Raw genomic sequence first — 13,272 nt, forward strand, 5'->3', positions numbered from 1 at the left:
TCGCAGCCGTGCGTGGAGTTGACCTTGTCCACGTTGATCCAGCTGACGCGATCTCCTTCGATGACGTTATGGCCTCCGGCAAAGTGGAGTGACGCCTCGATATCGACCCAGAGGTTGATGCGGTAGGTCTCATTTTCGGGGTACGGGGGCGGGCCTCCGTCGACGGTGATGACAATATCCGGGGGGGAGCAGGAGGAGGAGACGGCGGCGGCGACGGCGGCGGCGACGGCGGCGGAGGCGAGGGAGGCGGCGGTGAAGGTGGAGGCGGCGACGGCGGCGGAGGGGCCGGCGGCGGCGGGCTTGGCGGCGGCGGGCTCGGCGGCGGCGGTGAGGGCGGCGGCGAGCTCGGTGGTGGCGGTGAGGGCGGCGGCGGTGTCGGCGGCGGCGGCGAGGGCGAGGCCGACGGCGGTGGAGGGGAGGGCGAGGCCGATGGCGGAGGCGGAGAGGGCGAGGCCGACGGCGGCGGTGGGCCGGGCGAGGCGGACGGCGGGGGCGGCGAGGGCGAAGCCGACGGCGGTGGCGGCGAAGGCGATGCGGACGGCGGCGGCGGCGAGGGCGAGGCCGACGGTGGCGGAGGAGAGGGCGATGCCGAGGGAGGCGGAGGCGACGGCGAAGCTGAAGGAGGCGGCGGCGAGGGTGAAGCCGACGGCGGCGGGGGCGAGGGCGATGCGGATGGTGGCGGAGGGGAGGGCGAGGGCGGAGGAGGCGAGGGCGGAGGAGGTGAAGGCGGAGGAGGCGACGGGGGCGGCGGCACAGGGGGCGGAGGGGACGGAGGTGGCGGCGACGGCGGCGGCGACGGCGGCGGCGGCGAAGGCGGCGGCGACGGCGGCGGCGACGGCGGCGGCTGGTTGAAGACGTAAGCTTCGATGTGACGGTGCGTGTACCACGGCTCGTGATCGCCTTGCTTGAGGCAGAGGTTGTACAGGCCAACCTCGTACGGGCGGTAGTCGGCGCGCAGGTTCGCGTCCAGGGCCGGGAAGTAGCCCAGGGCGGTGTCGCGCAGCTCTTGCTCGCAGCCGTGCGTGGAGTTGACCTTTAGTGGGGGCAAGGGTGGGGGCAGAGTGGGTGGTGGCGAGGGCGGCGGAGGGCGAGTGAGAAGTACTCAATCTCAGCCTTCCAGCCTGAGCTAGTGCTAGATGCGCCTTCGTCCGCGTCGGCGTCGCCCACCCGTGCCTCGTCTCCAGGGTTGCCGCGGCGAACCGAATAGCGCGACATCCCTGAGCAAGCTCTTTTGCTCCGCACTCGGTCCCAAAAACCTCGCGAGCCAACTCTCTTCCGGCAAAAGGCTCGGCAGGGGGGGGGGGGGGGGGCGATACTGTCCCACGACACCTCGCGAGCGCTATTTGATTCCTGATACAGGCACCCCTCGATCACTCACACTAGACTTGTGAGTCTTCATGTGACCGCGATGTGAGTCTTCAAGGCGTGAAGCAGATGATGCACGTGGTCTCGCCGCCGAGGGGGGAGGGTGCAAACGCTACTCAAAGCTACCGTCCTCGCCACTCTCGTATCTGCCGGCGTAGGATGTGGCTTGGGAACAGCCGAGTGAACTCGAGCGCCTCGCCCGTCAGCGGGCTCGTCGACTTGGTCGCGAGCCAGCGCTCGATCGCCGTCCGCTCGTAAGCATGCCCGTCCGCCGCCATCACCGGGTCGACCATCACCTCGGTTGTGATCGGGCAAATGAAGTCGGCCGGCGGCTCCTCCTCCTCCACCGAAGGCGGCCTCTCTGCAGCCAAAGAGGACGACACTTGCTCGTCGGGCACCCGCCTCTCCTCCAGCCTCGCGCTCTCCTCGAGCGCCGCCGCCAACTCCGCCTCCTCTCCCGCCGCCAGCGCTGCCTCATCCTCGGGCTCCCGCGACGGCCCAGCGCCACCCTTTGCCTTCTTCTTCTTCTTCTTCTTGCCCTTCTTGCCCTCCTTGGTGCGCTCCCCTGCCTCCTTCTCCGCCTCCTCCTCCGCCAGCAGCGCCTCGGCATGCCGCGTCGCCTCCGCCTCTGCCGCCGCTCTCTCCGCCTCCCTCGCCGCTGCTTCAGCGTCCTCAAAGTTGATATCCGCCCCGCGCTGCAGCAGCAGCTCGACCACCCTCTCGTGGCCGTTGGCGGCGGCGCGCATCAGCGCGGTGACGCCGTTGTCGTCCTGCTTGTTGACCTCCGCGCCGCGCTGCAGCAGCAGCTCGACTGACGGCCCGTGGCCGTTGTTGGCGGCGTGCATCAGCGCGGTGTCGCCTTTGCTGTTCTGCAAGTTGATCTCCGCGCCGCGCTGCAGCAGCAAGTCGACCACCCGCTCGCGGCCGTTGCCGGCGGCGTCCATCAGCGCGGTGCAGCCGTCGCTGTCCTGCTTGTTGATCTCCGCGCCTCGCTGCAGCAGCAGCTCGACCACCTGCTCGTGGCCGTTCCAGGCGGCGGCCATCAGCGCGGTGCAGCCGTCGCTGTTCTGCTTGTTGACCTCTGCGCCACGCAGCAGCAGCTCGACCACCCGCTCGTGGCCGTTGCCGGCGGCGTACATCAGCGCGGTGCCGCCGACGCTGCTCTGCAGGTTGATCTCCGCGCCGTGCCGCAGCAGCAGCTCGACCACCCCCTCTTGGCCCTTCTGGGCGGCACGCATCAGCGCGGTGACGCCGCTCACACCGTCTACCCTGCAAGTCGCGTTGACCCACCCGCCGCTGTCAAGCCACGCCAGCACCGCCGCCTCGTCGCCTCGCCGAGCCGCTGCCACGAGCGCCACAGCACCAACCATTGCTGACCTCGCGAAAAAGAATTTTATGACTCGAGCAAAAGAAATCTGCAGTTTTTACAGAGAAGAGAGAGAGAGAGAGAGAGAGAGAGAGAGAGAGAGAGAGAGAGAGAGAGAGAGAGAGAGAGAGAGAGAGAGAGAGAGAGAGAGAGAGAGAGAGAGAGAGAGAGAGAGCCCCCCCCCCCCCTCTTGCCCGCCGGCAGGGGCGCCAGCAATTGGTCCCTTGGCGAGCGCGAATCGGTCCCCCTGGCTCCAGGAACTGATCCGGCACTACACCCGGATCTATTGCTGTTAACCTGGGCTTAAAATAGAGACCCGACGGTAACCACTCTAACACTCACACATCATTTGGGGCCTGCACCCCTGTTCTTTTTCAAGCTTGGAGCACTTGGAGTGCAGTCAGTAACCTCATATCCAGGCCCGGTGAATTTCTTGTTCAAGGTCTGTGAACGGCGTCAAAGAGGCGAAAAGAGGGCCCGGCTCCCCCCCCTCCTCCCCCCGAACACAGGGTACACCACGAAGGATCTGGGTGGGTACTTGACCGAGTTCTCGTAAGAAGGCGAAAACAAAAAAATCGGCACGGGACTGGCCAGGCCAGGGAGTCGCGCGCTGTCATATGCATGTACACCTCCGCGAGGTCTCTAAAATGGGAAAGTGTGAACGGCGTGCATGTACGCCCCGTCCAAATCATGCACGCTCGCCTCTGCCACAGCTGCAAACTCCTGGCGAGCGCCGCTCGGCTCGCACCTCCCGGCCCTGTGCCACTCGTCGCCCTCGCCGCTTCCGCCGCCGCCATCTCCGCCGCCGCGATCTGCCTCACTGCGGCGCGCGAGGCGTCCAAAGGGCTGCAGTCTCCGTCGTCGCTCTTCACCGCCCTCGCGGCGGCGGTCATCGGGCCTGCCTTGGCCCCCGTCGCCGTGGCGCTGTACGGGCTCGCGGTCCGCCGGCAGTATCTCGCCGCCGACCCCGACAAGATCGCCGCCGCGTTTCCCGCGTCAGAGCTCTCCAACTACTGCTCTCCGCTCGTGGAATGCTGCTCGGGCGCCGTGACTAACCTGGGTATGCTCCTGCTGCACATACTCGCCTTCGCCTTCGTCGCCGTCTCGCTCGCCCTGTTTGCCGCCACGGGCGCCGCCTCCGCCCTCTCGTACAGCGGGGCGGCGGGCTGGGCGTGCGGGGACGTCCGCGACGACCTTGCCCACCCGCTGCCAGAGGTACTCGCCAACGCGACTGCCGCGCTGAGCCTCTGCCGGTCGGCGAGCGCGTGCCCCGCGACGGCGCTCTGCGCGGCGGTGGCGCAGCTCCACGAGGGCAGCGCCGACGTGAGCTGCTTCCGCCTCGCCGCCAACCTTCACCTCGCCGGCGCCGTCCTCGGGTCATGGCCGGTCCGCTCGGAGAGGCTCGCTCCGCCGGCGAGCGGCCTGGACGAGGCGTGCATTAACCTCTCCTCCGTCGCCGACGCCGCCGACGCCGACCTGTGCGGGGCGGGCCCCGACCGCCCGCGCGCGAGCCTGGCGGGCCTGTGGCGGGCCTCGCAGGAGGTCGGCGCCGCGCTGAGGGTGGTGCGGGAGGAGGAGGTGGCTGCGGCGGCGGCGTGTGCACAGCTCGACGAGTTGGCCGAGCCGCTGATGAGGGCGGCCAGTGCGTCGCTCGTCCTGCTGCTGGCTGCTGCAGTCACACGCACCGCCCTTGTCCGCTACCACCTCTGGCTCAGCTTCTGGCGCTCCGACACGCGGCGGGGCGCGCTCTACTCTGCCGGCTGCGACGGGCTCGCGATCGCGGTTCTCGCCGCGGGCGGTTTAGCGCTCGTCCTGGGAGCCTCCGAGGTGGAGGAGGCGCTCCCGTGGAGGCCGCGCTACCTCGGCCCCGCCACCACCGCGTGCGCCGTCGCCATCGGCGGCGGCTGGCTGAGCGGGCTGCTCGTGCTGCTGCACGGCGTCCGGTCGCGGAGAAGGCTGGGCAGGGCTGCGGCTGGAGACAGCGACGGGCAGTTCGCCGGCTTGCGCGCGAGTGTGCGGCATCTCGATCGAGCGGCGGGTCGATACCGCGGCGGCGGCGGGCAGGGCGGAGGGCAGGGCGGAGGGGTGTGTGGTCGCTGCAGCAGCTGCGGTCGCTGCGGCGGCTGCGGCGGGTGCAGCGGCTGCGGGGGACGCGACAAGGCACTTCCCCGCCTTCTCCACGCAGCCCTGGTGCTGGTGCTGGTGCTCTGCGTCGCAGTGCTTGTTCTCTCCGCCTCCGGCCTCGGGCTCGCCGTCGGCGGCCGCATCGCCGCCGACGTCATCGACTCCAACGCCGCAACCCTCGACGCGATGCTCGTCCCGCCTCGGCTCGCGCCGTGGTACGAGGTAGCCGACGGCAGAAGTCACACCAAGGTCGAGGCGTGCGCGGCTCACGCGGCCGTGTCGGCGGCCGTGGACGCCTCCGGCTCATCACTCTCAATGGCGTGCGAGTTCGCGTCTCTGCCGGCGCGCGCCGTGCTGGCATCGTTGCCGGCCGTCGAGGAGACTGATGATGATGATGGCTCTGTGGCGGCGGACGTCGCGTACAGCGTCGCAAGTGGCCTGTCCGACTCGTCCAGCAAAACCGCGTCCTCGTTTGGACGCGAGGCGCGCAGCGCCGCCGCGGCACTCAACTTCGACTGCGCCGGCCTGTCCGCCGCGCTCCGGCTCGGCCGGCGGCGCTGCCCCTCGCTCCCGTCGAACGGCTCTGAGCCTGCCAACAGCACCGCCATCGCTGCCAACGGCACCGCTGCCAACGCCAGCGCTGCTTTCGCGGATGCGCTGGTGGGCGCGCTGCTGGAGGGCAGGGGCGTGCTGCTCCGCCTCGAGCGAGTTGCCGTGGGGGCGGGCGTAGTGGGCGAGGCAGTGCAGGCGCCGCTGGCGAGGATGACGGCCGGCGCGGCGCTGCTCGTGGTCGGGGCGAGCCTCGCCTTCGCCTCCTTCTCGCGCCAGCGGATGCTCGAGCTCGTCGAGCGGCACAAGGAGGCGTGGAGGAACCCGCCCGCCCCGGTGCCCGTCTACGACCGGTACGACAGCAACAGCGGCAGGCTGGGCAGGCCGGGGCTCATCCGGGGCTCGTCCTCCCTCGGGCGGAGCTCCTCCTTCGACGCTTTCTTCGACTGCTCCTTCTCGGCCGCCTCGCGCCAGCCGTCCTGCGCGAATCTCGTCCAGATAGGGGAGCTGACTGGCAGCAAGCCGAGCCTTTACGTGTGAAGCGTGTGACACTCACCCCGTGTGTGCGGCGGGTTCACATTCATGTCACGTTAATCGTTAAAAACTCCCCGCGAGAACTCCAACTGCAACTCGCCGTACTGAGCCTAGCCTCGCGCGAACTCGCAGCGTCTCCTCGCTCTGGGTCTGCATCTCCATCTGGCCTCTGCACGCTGGTCGTTGCGCGTCGCGGGAAGTTTTATTTGCAATAAACAATAATCTCGGAGCCGTGCCGCGCTATCTCTCGGGCGATCTCGGAGCGCGAACACCCGCCCGCGAGGGCCGGTCGTCCATCGCCTTAAGGGCACACCTTCTCCCACTTGGAGCACTTGGAGTGCAGTCGGCAACCTCGGGAAGCACGCCGGCATCGTTTGTTTTTGAGCTAGCCTTCGATGTTATGAAACAAACGCAAGGCGGACATGGCACATCGCTCTCGGGCCCACGGACATCCCGCACACCCGCCGCCCCCGCACACCCCGGCCGGGAGAAAGGGGAGTGACAGTTTGGGATGGCAACAGAACGGCTACCTCGCACTCCATGTGCGAGAACGCAGGGTGTATGTAAGCCGGATGGCTCACAGCTCAGGCCACCTCTCGCGCACCGACTGACCGATCTCTACCGCACTTGAACACTTCCGCCCCCTCGCTCCCAACCCATCCACCTCGCCGAGTCCGAGATATGCCGAGGCGCCGCACACCCGCGCGATCTCGAGCGATCTCGGGTCGGGCAGCGCGGCCGGGCCGACCGAGAAGGACAAACCTGACAAAGCTGTGACGACGAGCATCTCACGCGCGATCCAATGCTCTAATGAAGCCAGGGCGCGAATTCTTTTTCCCACCCCAGCGTTGGTGTCCAGTCCGTGCCTGACTGTTCTTCACCTTCCTACATACAGGAAGAAGACGAACGACAGACAGACAGAGATCGACTCTCACCGACGGACGCTGCACAAGATGTGGGAACGCGGCAGCCTCAATAGGCAATACGATATACGATGGCCTCAATACGACGTGCCCGTGTTGTAACTTTCAAGTCACAAGTGTGTTTGTGTTGAGAACGCAACGGGGTTTCTTATCTGGCCCCATAGCCTGCCCCACCCCCTGCCTCGCGTAGCTCTTGCCCCCCCTTGCCTGCTCATCGCCCCGGCGCCCACATCTCGACCTTCTTGGGCAGCAGCTGGTTCGACAAGTCCTCTCCGTGGCCTAGGAGGTCGCTTTCACCCTTGCCCCAGGTAAAGACGGCGCCGTCGGCGGTGAGGGCGAGGCTGTGGGTTCCCCCAGCCGACACGGCGACGACGCGCTGCCCAGCGAAGGCCTCGATCTTCTTGGGCAGTAGCTTCCCCCATTGGTCGCCGTGGCCCAACCGGCCTTGGTATCCACAGCCCCAGCTCCAGACAGCGCCGTCGGCTGTGAGGGCGAGGCTGTGGCTCCATCGGCTCATAGGGAGAGAGTGTCCTCCCACGGACACGGCAACGACCCGCTGGCCAACAAAGGCCTCGATCTTCTTCGGCAGCAGCTGGTTCTGCTGGTCGCCGTGGCCCAGCTTGCCAAGGCCTCCACGGCCCCAGCTCCAGAGAGCGCCGTTGGCGGTGAGGGCGAGGCTGTGTTCGCGTCCCGTCGACACAGCGACGACGCGCTGGCCAGCTAAGGCCTCGATCTTCTTCGGCAGCAGCTGGTCCTGCTCGTCGCCGTGGCCCAACTGGCCATAGGTTCCACAGCCCCAGCTCCAGACAGCGCCGTCGGCAGTGATGGCGACGCTATGGGTCGCTCCAGCCGACACAGCGACGACGCGCTGGCCAGCAAAGGCCGCGACTTTCTTGGGCAGCAGCTGCTGCTGCTGGTCGCCGTGGCCCAGCTGGCCAAGGGCTCCATAGCCCCAGCTCCAGAGGGCGCCGTTGGCGGTGAGGGCGAGGCTGTGTTCCCAAGCCGACACAGCGACGACGCGCTGGCCCGCCAAGGCCTCGATCTTCTTCGGCTGCCACTGGGCCTGCTGGTCGCCGTGGCCACAGCCCCCAACGGCGACACAGCCCCAGCTCCAGACACTGCCGTCAGCGGCGAGGGCTAGGCTGTGCGCGGATCCTGCCGCCACACTCACGGCACGCTCGCCACCCAGCATCGACGGGAAGCGGGTCGGCGTGTTGAGCCGCGTCACGCCCTCGCCGTGCCCGAGCAGTCCTGGGAAGGACGGCGCATTGCCGCACGACGAGAGCCGCCCTTCGCCGTCGATGAAGATGCTGTGCCGAAAACCCGCTGCCAGCCTCGCCGGCGGGTTGGACTCGCGCAGCAACGCAGCAAAGCACAGCCACCGCACGGCGCAGCCCTCGCCCTCGGGCTGCGCCGGCAGTTCGAAGCCGCGAAGCTGCGCCCACAAGCGGATGCCCTCCAGCGCAAGCGAGGCGTGGAAGAGTAGCGAGACGGCCGCGACGCGAGCGATGTCGGCGGGGTCGCAGTGAGAGAGGGCGCGCACGAGGAGCTCCGTGGGGAGGTCGAGCAGGCGGGCGGGCGGCGGCGTGTCTGGCGAGGGCTCGGCGGTGGCGGCGGCGGCGAGGCGGCGCGAGCGCGGCGCCGGCGCGAGCATTAGGCTGGAAAAAAGACCAGGTTTTTCTGCTGCTAGGGGAAACCCGGAGCGCGGAGCTAACCCTCGGAGACCCGTGTTATGGCCCTGCGAACGCGCACCCCCGGGGCTAGGGCTCTCTAGCCCGTAACCCGATACCGATCATCCGGCCCGCTGGATGCGCTTCTCAGCTCACCGGCCCTGGATGTGAGGTTACCGACTGCACTCCAAGTGCTCCAAGTTTTCTCCATGCGTGGTTTCCTTGGGTTCACAAGTAGCTGGGGCGCGAGAGACGACTGCCAGAGGCGCTATGCAGGGGTAGGGGTACAGTCTCAGGCGCGATCAAAAAAATAACAAGATCCAATGCTAAAATGAACACAATGCTAAAATGAACACAATGCTCGTGTGATCTCGGGCAATCTCGCGCAGCTCCACGCCACGCCGCTCCCCCCTCCACCCCACCCCACCCCACCCACCGCCGCGCCGCGCTATCTCGGGCGATCTCGGAGCGTCGCTCGCGCGGCGGCACACCTGCTCAAAAAAGGAAGGGCCCGGTTGGAGCCACGGGGCTCACGTGCTCGCTCGGGGCGCCGCCTCACTCTGCGCCACTTTTGAGGCGTTGGCGAGGGCCGGTGAGGCGACGCCCCGCGCGGCGCGTTCCTCGCCCTCCACGCCGACCCCTGCGCGCACCGCTCATCTTCAGCCCTCTTGGGGTTACTCTCGCGCTCACGCAGAGGGACAAGTGCGACTACTCGGGAGCGATCGAGCCCGTGCGCAGCGGTGGCGCGTACGACTTGCCTGTCGGTCCGCTCCACTGCTTCATGGACGGCAGCCGCAGCAGCTCCGCACGACAGCACGAGGGCTGAGCAAATGCGTCCTTGACGCATCCCCCACCCCGACGACCCACAGGCGTGGCTTATGACTACTGGGAGCAGTACCTGACGGTGGAGGACTTCCTTCGCATGACAATCCTGTACGCCTCCCTCGCAGCGGTCGCCGTTGCCCTGGCGTTCCTAGTCACGAAGCTGCTATCCCTCGGCTGGGGTTTTGCGGCGGCACTGCAGGGCGCCGCGGCCGGCGCCGTCTTCATCGCCAGCACCATCAGCGCCTCGGTGGTCACCGTCGTTGGCCTTTTTGGATGGGTGGGCCCCCCGCTGAGCGGGCTCACGGCGATGGCGTCGCTCATGGCAGTTGGCTATGGGGCACGGAGAAGCAAGCGCACGTGCGCGGCGTTTTTTGACGAGGAGCAGCCCCCCCCCCCCCCCCTGGCGTCATTCTCTCGGATCGCGCGTTCTACACTGGCGAGCCCTTCCTCGTAGCCATCCACCACTCGGCGTCTTCCTCACACCCACTCACACCACCCTCTTCCCCCATTCACAATCGCTGCCATCCTCTCGGAATCAAGCAGCCATCCTCGTGACCCGCCGATGCCTGCGCCAGAGCGCCTGCCACAACCCTCGCTACCACACCCAGCCACGCCCTCCTGTCCTTGTGCCCAGGCATGCTCGGCCTTGTCAATGCGATGCTCGGTGTGTGGGCTCGCCCCTCTGCGTAGACACATCGGGGAACAGGCACATAGGGAGCGCGAACACGTTGGCACATAGGGAGGAGTGAGACTGGCGTATCGTGATACTCCCCACCCATGCGCCCAAGCACACACTACTCGACGGCATCGACGTCTCCCATTGCCGTGCAATCCGCGTGACCCGTCTCTCACTCTACACCGCGGACGGACGGCTCATGCTGCATAGCGAATCGGCAATCCAGGCTCTCCACAAAAGCCTGCACATGTGCTGAATGACGACGCCGCGCCGGTCGGCACCGGCCACCTCGAGACTACCATCTACTCCACCTCCAACGAGGACCACGGAACACACAACTCGTGGCTCGTAATATACTCGTCCTTCTCGGACCGCATCGAGCGCGGCAAGAAGGACAAACTCGAGCGTAAGCTGCTCGCGACGGTGCACCAACATGGCCATGCGCCCGGCGAGACGGCAAAGGGACAGCCCTCGCAAGCCAGCACCGAGGAGCATGTCATCCTCTCGGAGATGGTTGGCCACGTCGTCTGCGAGGTCAGTCTTGTACCCCTCGTTGTACTGCCGGGTGAGCTCTGGTTTCTCCTCGTCACCGTGCACGACCGGCGCGTTGGCCGGGGCGCGCGTCGCGTCCGCCCAGGCGGCGAGGACGCCGTCGTGGGGCCGCCGGTGGTGGGCCTTGTTGTAAAGGTAGTCGCCGAAGAAATCGACTGGCATGCCCCGCTCGAGCGCGACCCGAAGGGTGGGAAGCGCCGCGGAGAGCCAAAGGCCGAGCTTCCGCTGGAGCTCGTCCTGGGGGGTGTCGGAGGAGAGGGCGTACGTACCGTCGACACGGACATCGAAGGCCTTGCCGGCGAAAGGCGTTGAGGCGGAGACGAGGCGCGTGGCTTCGCGGTTGTTGACGGCGCTGTCTCCGAGGGACGGGTTGTTCTTGACGTGCACATCCCGCGCCTTGACGAGCTCCAGGTGCGCGTACCAGTCCTTGTGATTCTTGATGGCAGCGAGCGCCCGCGGCCGCGGGTACGTGGATTTGCAAGTGCCATTGAGAATCGCGTCGGTAGCTGGAAGGGACTCGGGCTCGGGGAGCGGGACGCTCTTGCGTCTTGGGGTAGAACTCAGGTAGCCGCCGCGGACGGTGTAGTACTTGTTTTTGTCGCGGGCGGTGCGCTCCTCGCACACGTTTGTTTTGTCGCATCAGTGTGTATGTTGTGTGCTATTTTTAGCAATACCAAACAACTCTAACACACACACGTCATTTGGGGCCTGGAGCCCTGTTCACGCGCGCGCGAGACGTGCAGACAGGGTTGCCAGGTGAGAGCGAATGGCGCGGTTCACGCCTCGCACAACAGAGAGAGAGATGCGCTCTGCATGGTGGGACATAAAAGAGAGCGAGTACGGCGAGTAGGCTGTGCGGTCAACGCTGCCGCGCGCGACTTTGCGCGCGAGGCGGCGCAGCTTGAGCACTTGAGCACTGGATAGGGTCGATTCCGCATGCGGCGCAGCTTGAGAACGGCGGTGGGCGAGAAGCCGCCGCCGAACGTCTCGTGGAGCAGCAGGTTGAAGTTGTTGCGCTTGACAAAGATCGCGTCGTGGTAGAAACCGCGATGCGCCTTGACGTAGCCGTGGCCGGTCTTGTGGGAGAAGGGTTGGCCGGGGGCTGCCCGCGCGCCTTGCAGCCCATGTTTAGGCGGCGGGCCTTCTTGTTGTGTGTGTGTGTGTGTGTGTGTGTGTGTGTGTGTGTGTGTGTGTGTGTGTGTGTGTGTGTGTGTGTGTGTGTGTGTGTGTGTGTGTGTGTGTGTGTGTGTGTGTGTGAGCGAAAAGAAGAAAACGAATCGTTTCTTGCAATGCTTCGGCTTTGCCTCTCGCGGGGCGCGCGGCTCGCTGGTGCGTCATCTCCGGCGGCATCCGCTGCACCCGCCCCGAGCGCCCTGCCCCTCGCCCTCGCCACCGCCGCCGCGTGGATGCCGGCCGCGCTTGCGCGCCTCCGGCCTCCGAGCGTCGGGCACATCGCCCAGACCGCGCTGCTGCCGCTGCTGCTGATGGTGGGGAAGAGCAAGCACGCGGGCAAGAGCAAGCGGCTGGTCAAACCCGCCAACCACGGCGCGAGGCCGTGCAATCACCGCGGGCGACGTGCGCGGCGACCGCGCAGGTCACACTACAAGGGGTGATTCTGCGTGTGCGCATGTCGGGAGGCGACCTTGCTCTGAACGGATGGGACGGCGCACGGCTTTGTTGCGGCGGCGCACGGATGCGGTGGCGCTCGGAAGGACCTTGAGCCGGGCTTAGTGTGGGTATCATATTTCTCTCTCTGCGAGTCTCTCGCGCGGTAGCGGCGAGGTCTTGGCGCTGTGTCCCGCCTCTGTGTATCTGACACCGGGTGTCAGTCTGTGACGACAACGTGTGCGTTTCTGAGGTCACGTATTCCAGTTGTTTTTCGCTCTCCACATACTGTACGCCGCCTAACATGTACTGATGGCGAGACCCTTTTCGCTTTTCCGTCCGCGCCCGCTCTGCCGATGCGACCTCCGCGCTGACTCCTGACTCTGTCGTCTGTGCTCTGTGCGCAGCTGTATCGCGTGTCGGCCGCGCGTGTCGACCCTCAGAGCCCGCACGTATTCTCGACGGCTCTGCTACATGGAGGGTTATGGCAGCAGCGCCTCCGCAAGGAGCGCGACGACGCCCTGGACCTGCTTGTGCCCGATGGCGAGCAGGAAGGACGAGGCTCGGCCGTAGCTCTTGGCGCCTGCTCGCAGTGAGTGAGACGGGCGTGGAGAGACGCCGTTCGCAGCGGGGAGGGGGGGGGGGGCGCGGCGCGCTTCGCGCCGAGCACGTGAAAGCGGGGCTCGGGCGTGGTCAGGAGGTCTCGCCCGGGAGGGGCCTGAGGCAGGGAGCGAGGAGCTGGGTTGGGTCGATGGACGGCATTGGCCCGGGGGAGGGGCATTGGTGGGCTCTGGCGGCGAGGTGAGGCGTGTGCGTGTGTGTGCGCGTGTGCGTGTGTGCGCGTGTGCGCGTGTGCGCGTGTGCGCGTGTGCGCGTGTGCGCGTGTGCGCGTGTGCGCGTGTGCGCGTGTGCGCGTGTGCGCGTGTGCGCGTGTGCGCGTGCGCGTGTGTGCGCGTGTGCGCGTGCGTGTGTCTAGGGGCGTGGTGAGCAGGGGGGGGGAAGGGGGATGGTGGTGGCGGAGGAGCACGAGTCGCCTGCGAGAGGCAGTCCCCCGCGGCGCTCGCATCTCCGCCCCGCTCCGCC

General features: G+C 67.2%; 3 protein-coding genes across 3 annotated transcripts in view; 1 reads left to right on the top strand and 2 right to left on the bottom strand.

The window, feature by feature from the left end:
• Nucleotides 1–1,487: 1,487 nt before the first annotated feature.
• EMIHUDRAFT_209083 (hypothetical protein) lies at nucleotides 1,488–1,843 on the bottom strand (the record flags this gene model as incomplete). The annotated part of the gene is made up of 2 exons (XM_005771885.1): nucleotides 1,488–1,726; nucleotides 1,810–1,843. The coding sequence occupies 2 exons, from the start codon at nucleotides 1,841–1,843 to the stop codon at nucleotides 1,488–1,490; spliced, it is 273 nt and encodes a 90-aa protein (XP_005771942.1).
• A 1,578-nt stretch (nucleotides 1,844–3,421) lies between these two features.
• EMIHUDRAFT_102171 (hypothetical protein) lies at nucleotides 3,422–5,944 on the top strand (the record flags this gene model as incomplete). The annotated part of the gene is made up of 1 exon (XM_005771886.1): nucleotides 3,422–5,944. One exon carries the CDS (start codon nucleotides 3,422–3,424, stop codon nucleotides 5,942–5,944), a length of 2,523 nt encoding a protein of 840 aa, XP_005771943.1.
• A 6,727-nt stretch (nucleotides 5,945–12,671) lies between these two features.
• The window catches only part of EMIHUDRAFT_209086 (hypothetical protein), a gene marked incomplete at both ends in the record, with an annotated part of 2,795 nt that continues 2,194 nt past the window's right edge, over nucleotides 12,672–13,272 (bottom strand). Inside the window, one exon of the mRNA XM_005771887.1 lies at nucleotides 12,672–12,772. Coding sequence (XP_005771944.1) covers nucleotides 12,672–12,772 — 101 coding nt within the window. The remainder of the gene's footprint in view (nucleotides 12,773–13,272) is intronic.

Source organism: Emiliania huxleyi (genome assembly GCF_000372725.1).
Source record: "Emiliania huxleyi CCMP1516 unplaced genomic scaffold EMIHUscaffold_37, whole genome shotgun sequence".
Taxonomy (NCBI): Eukaryota; Haptophyta; order Isochrysidales; family Noelaerhabdaceae; genus Emiliania; species Emiliania huxleyi.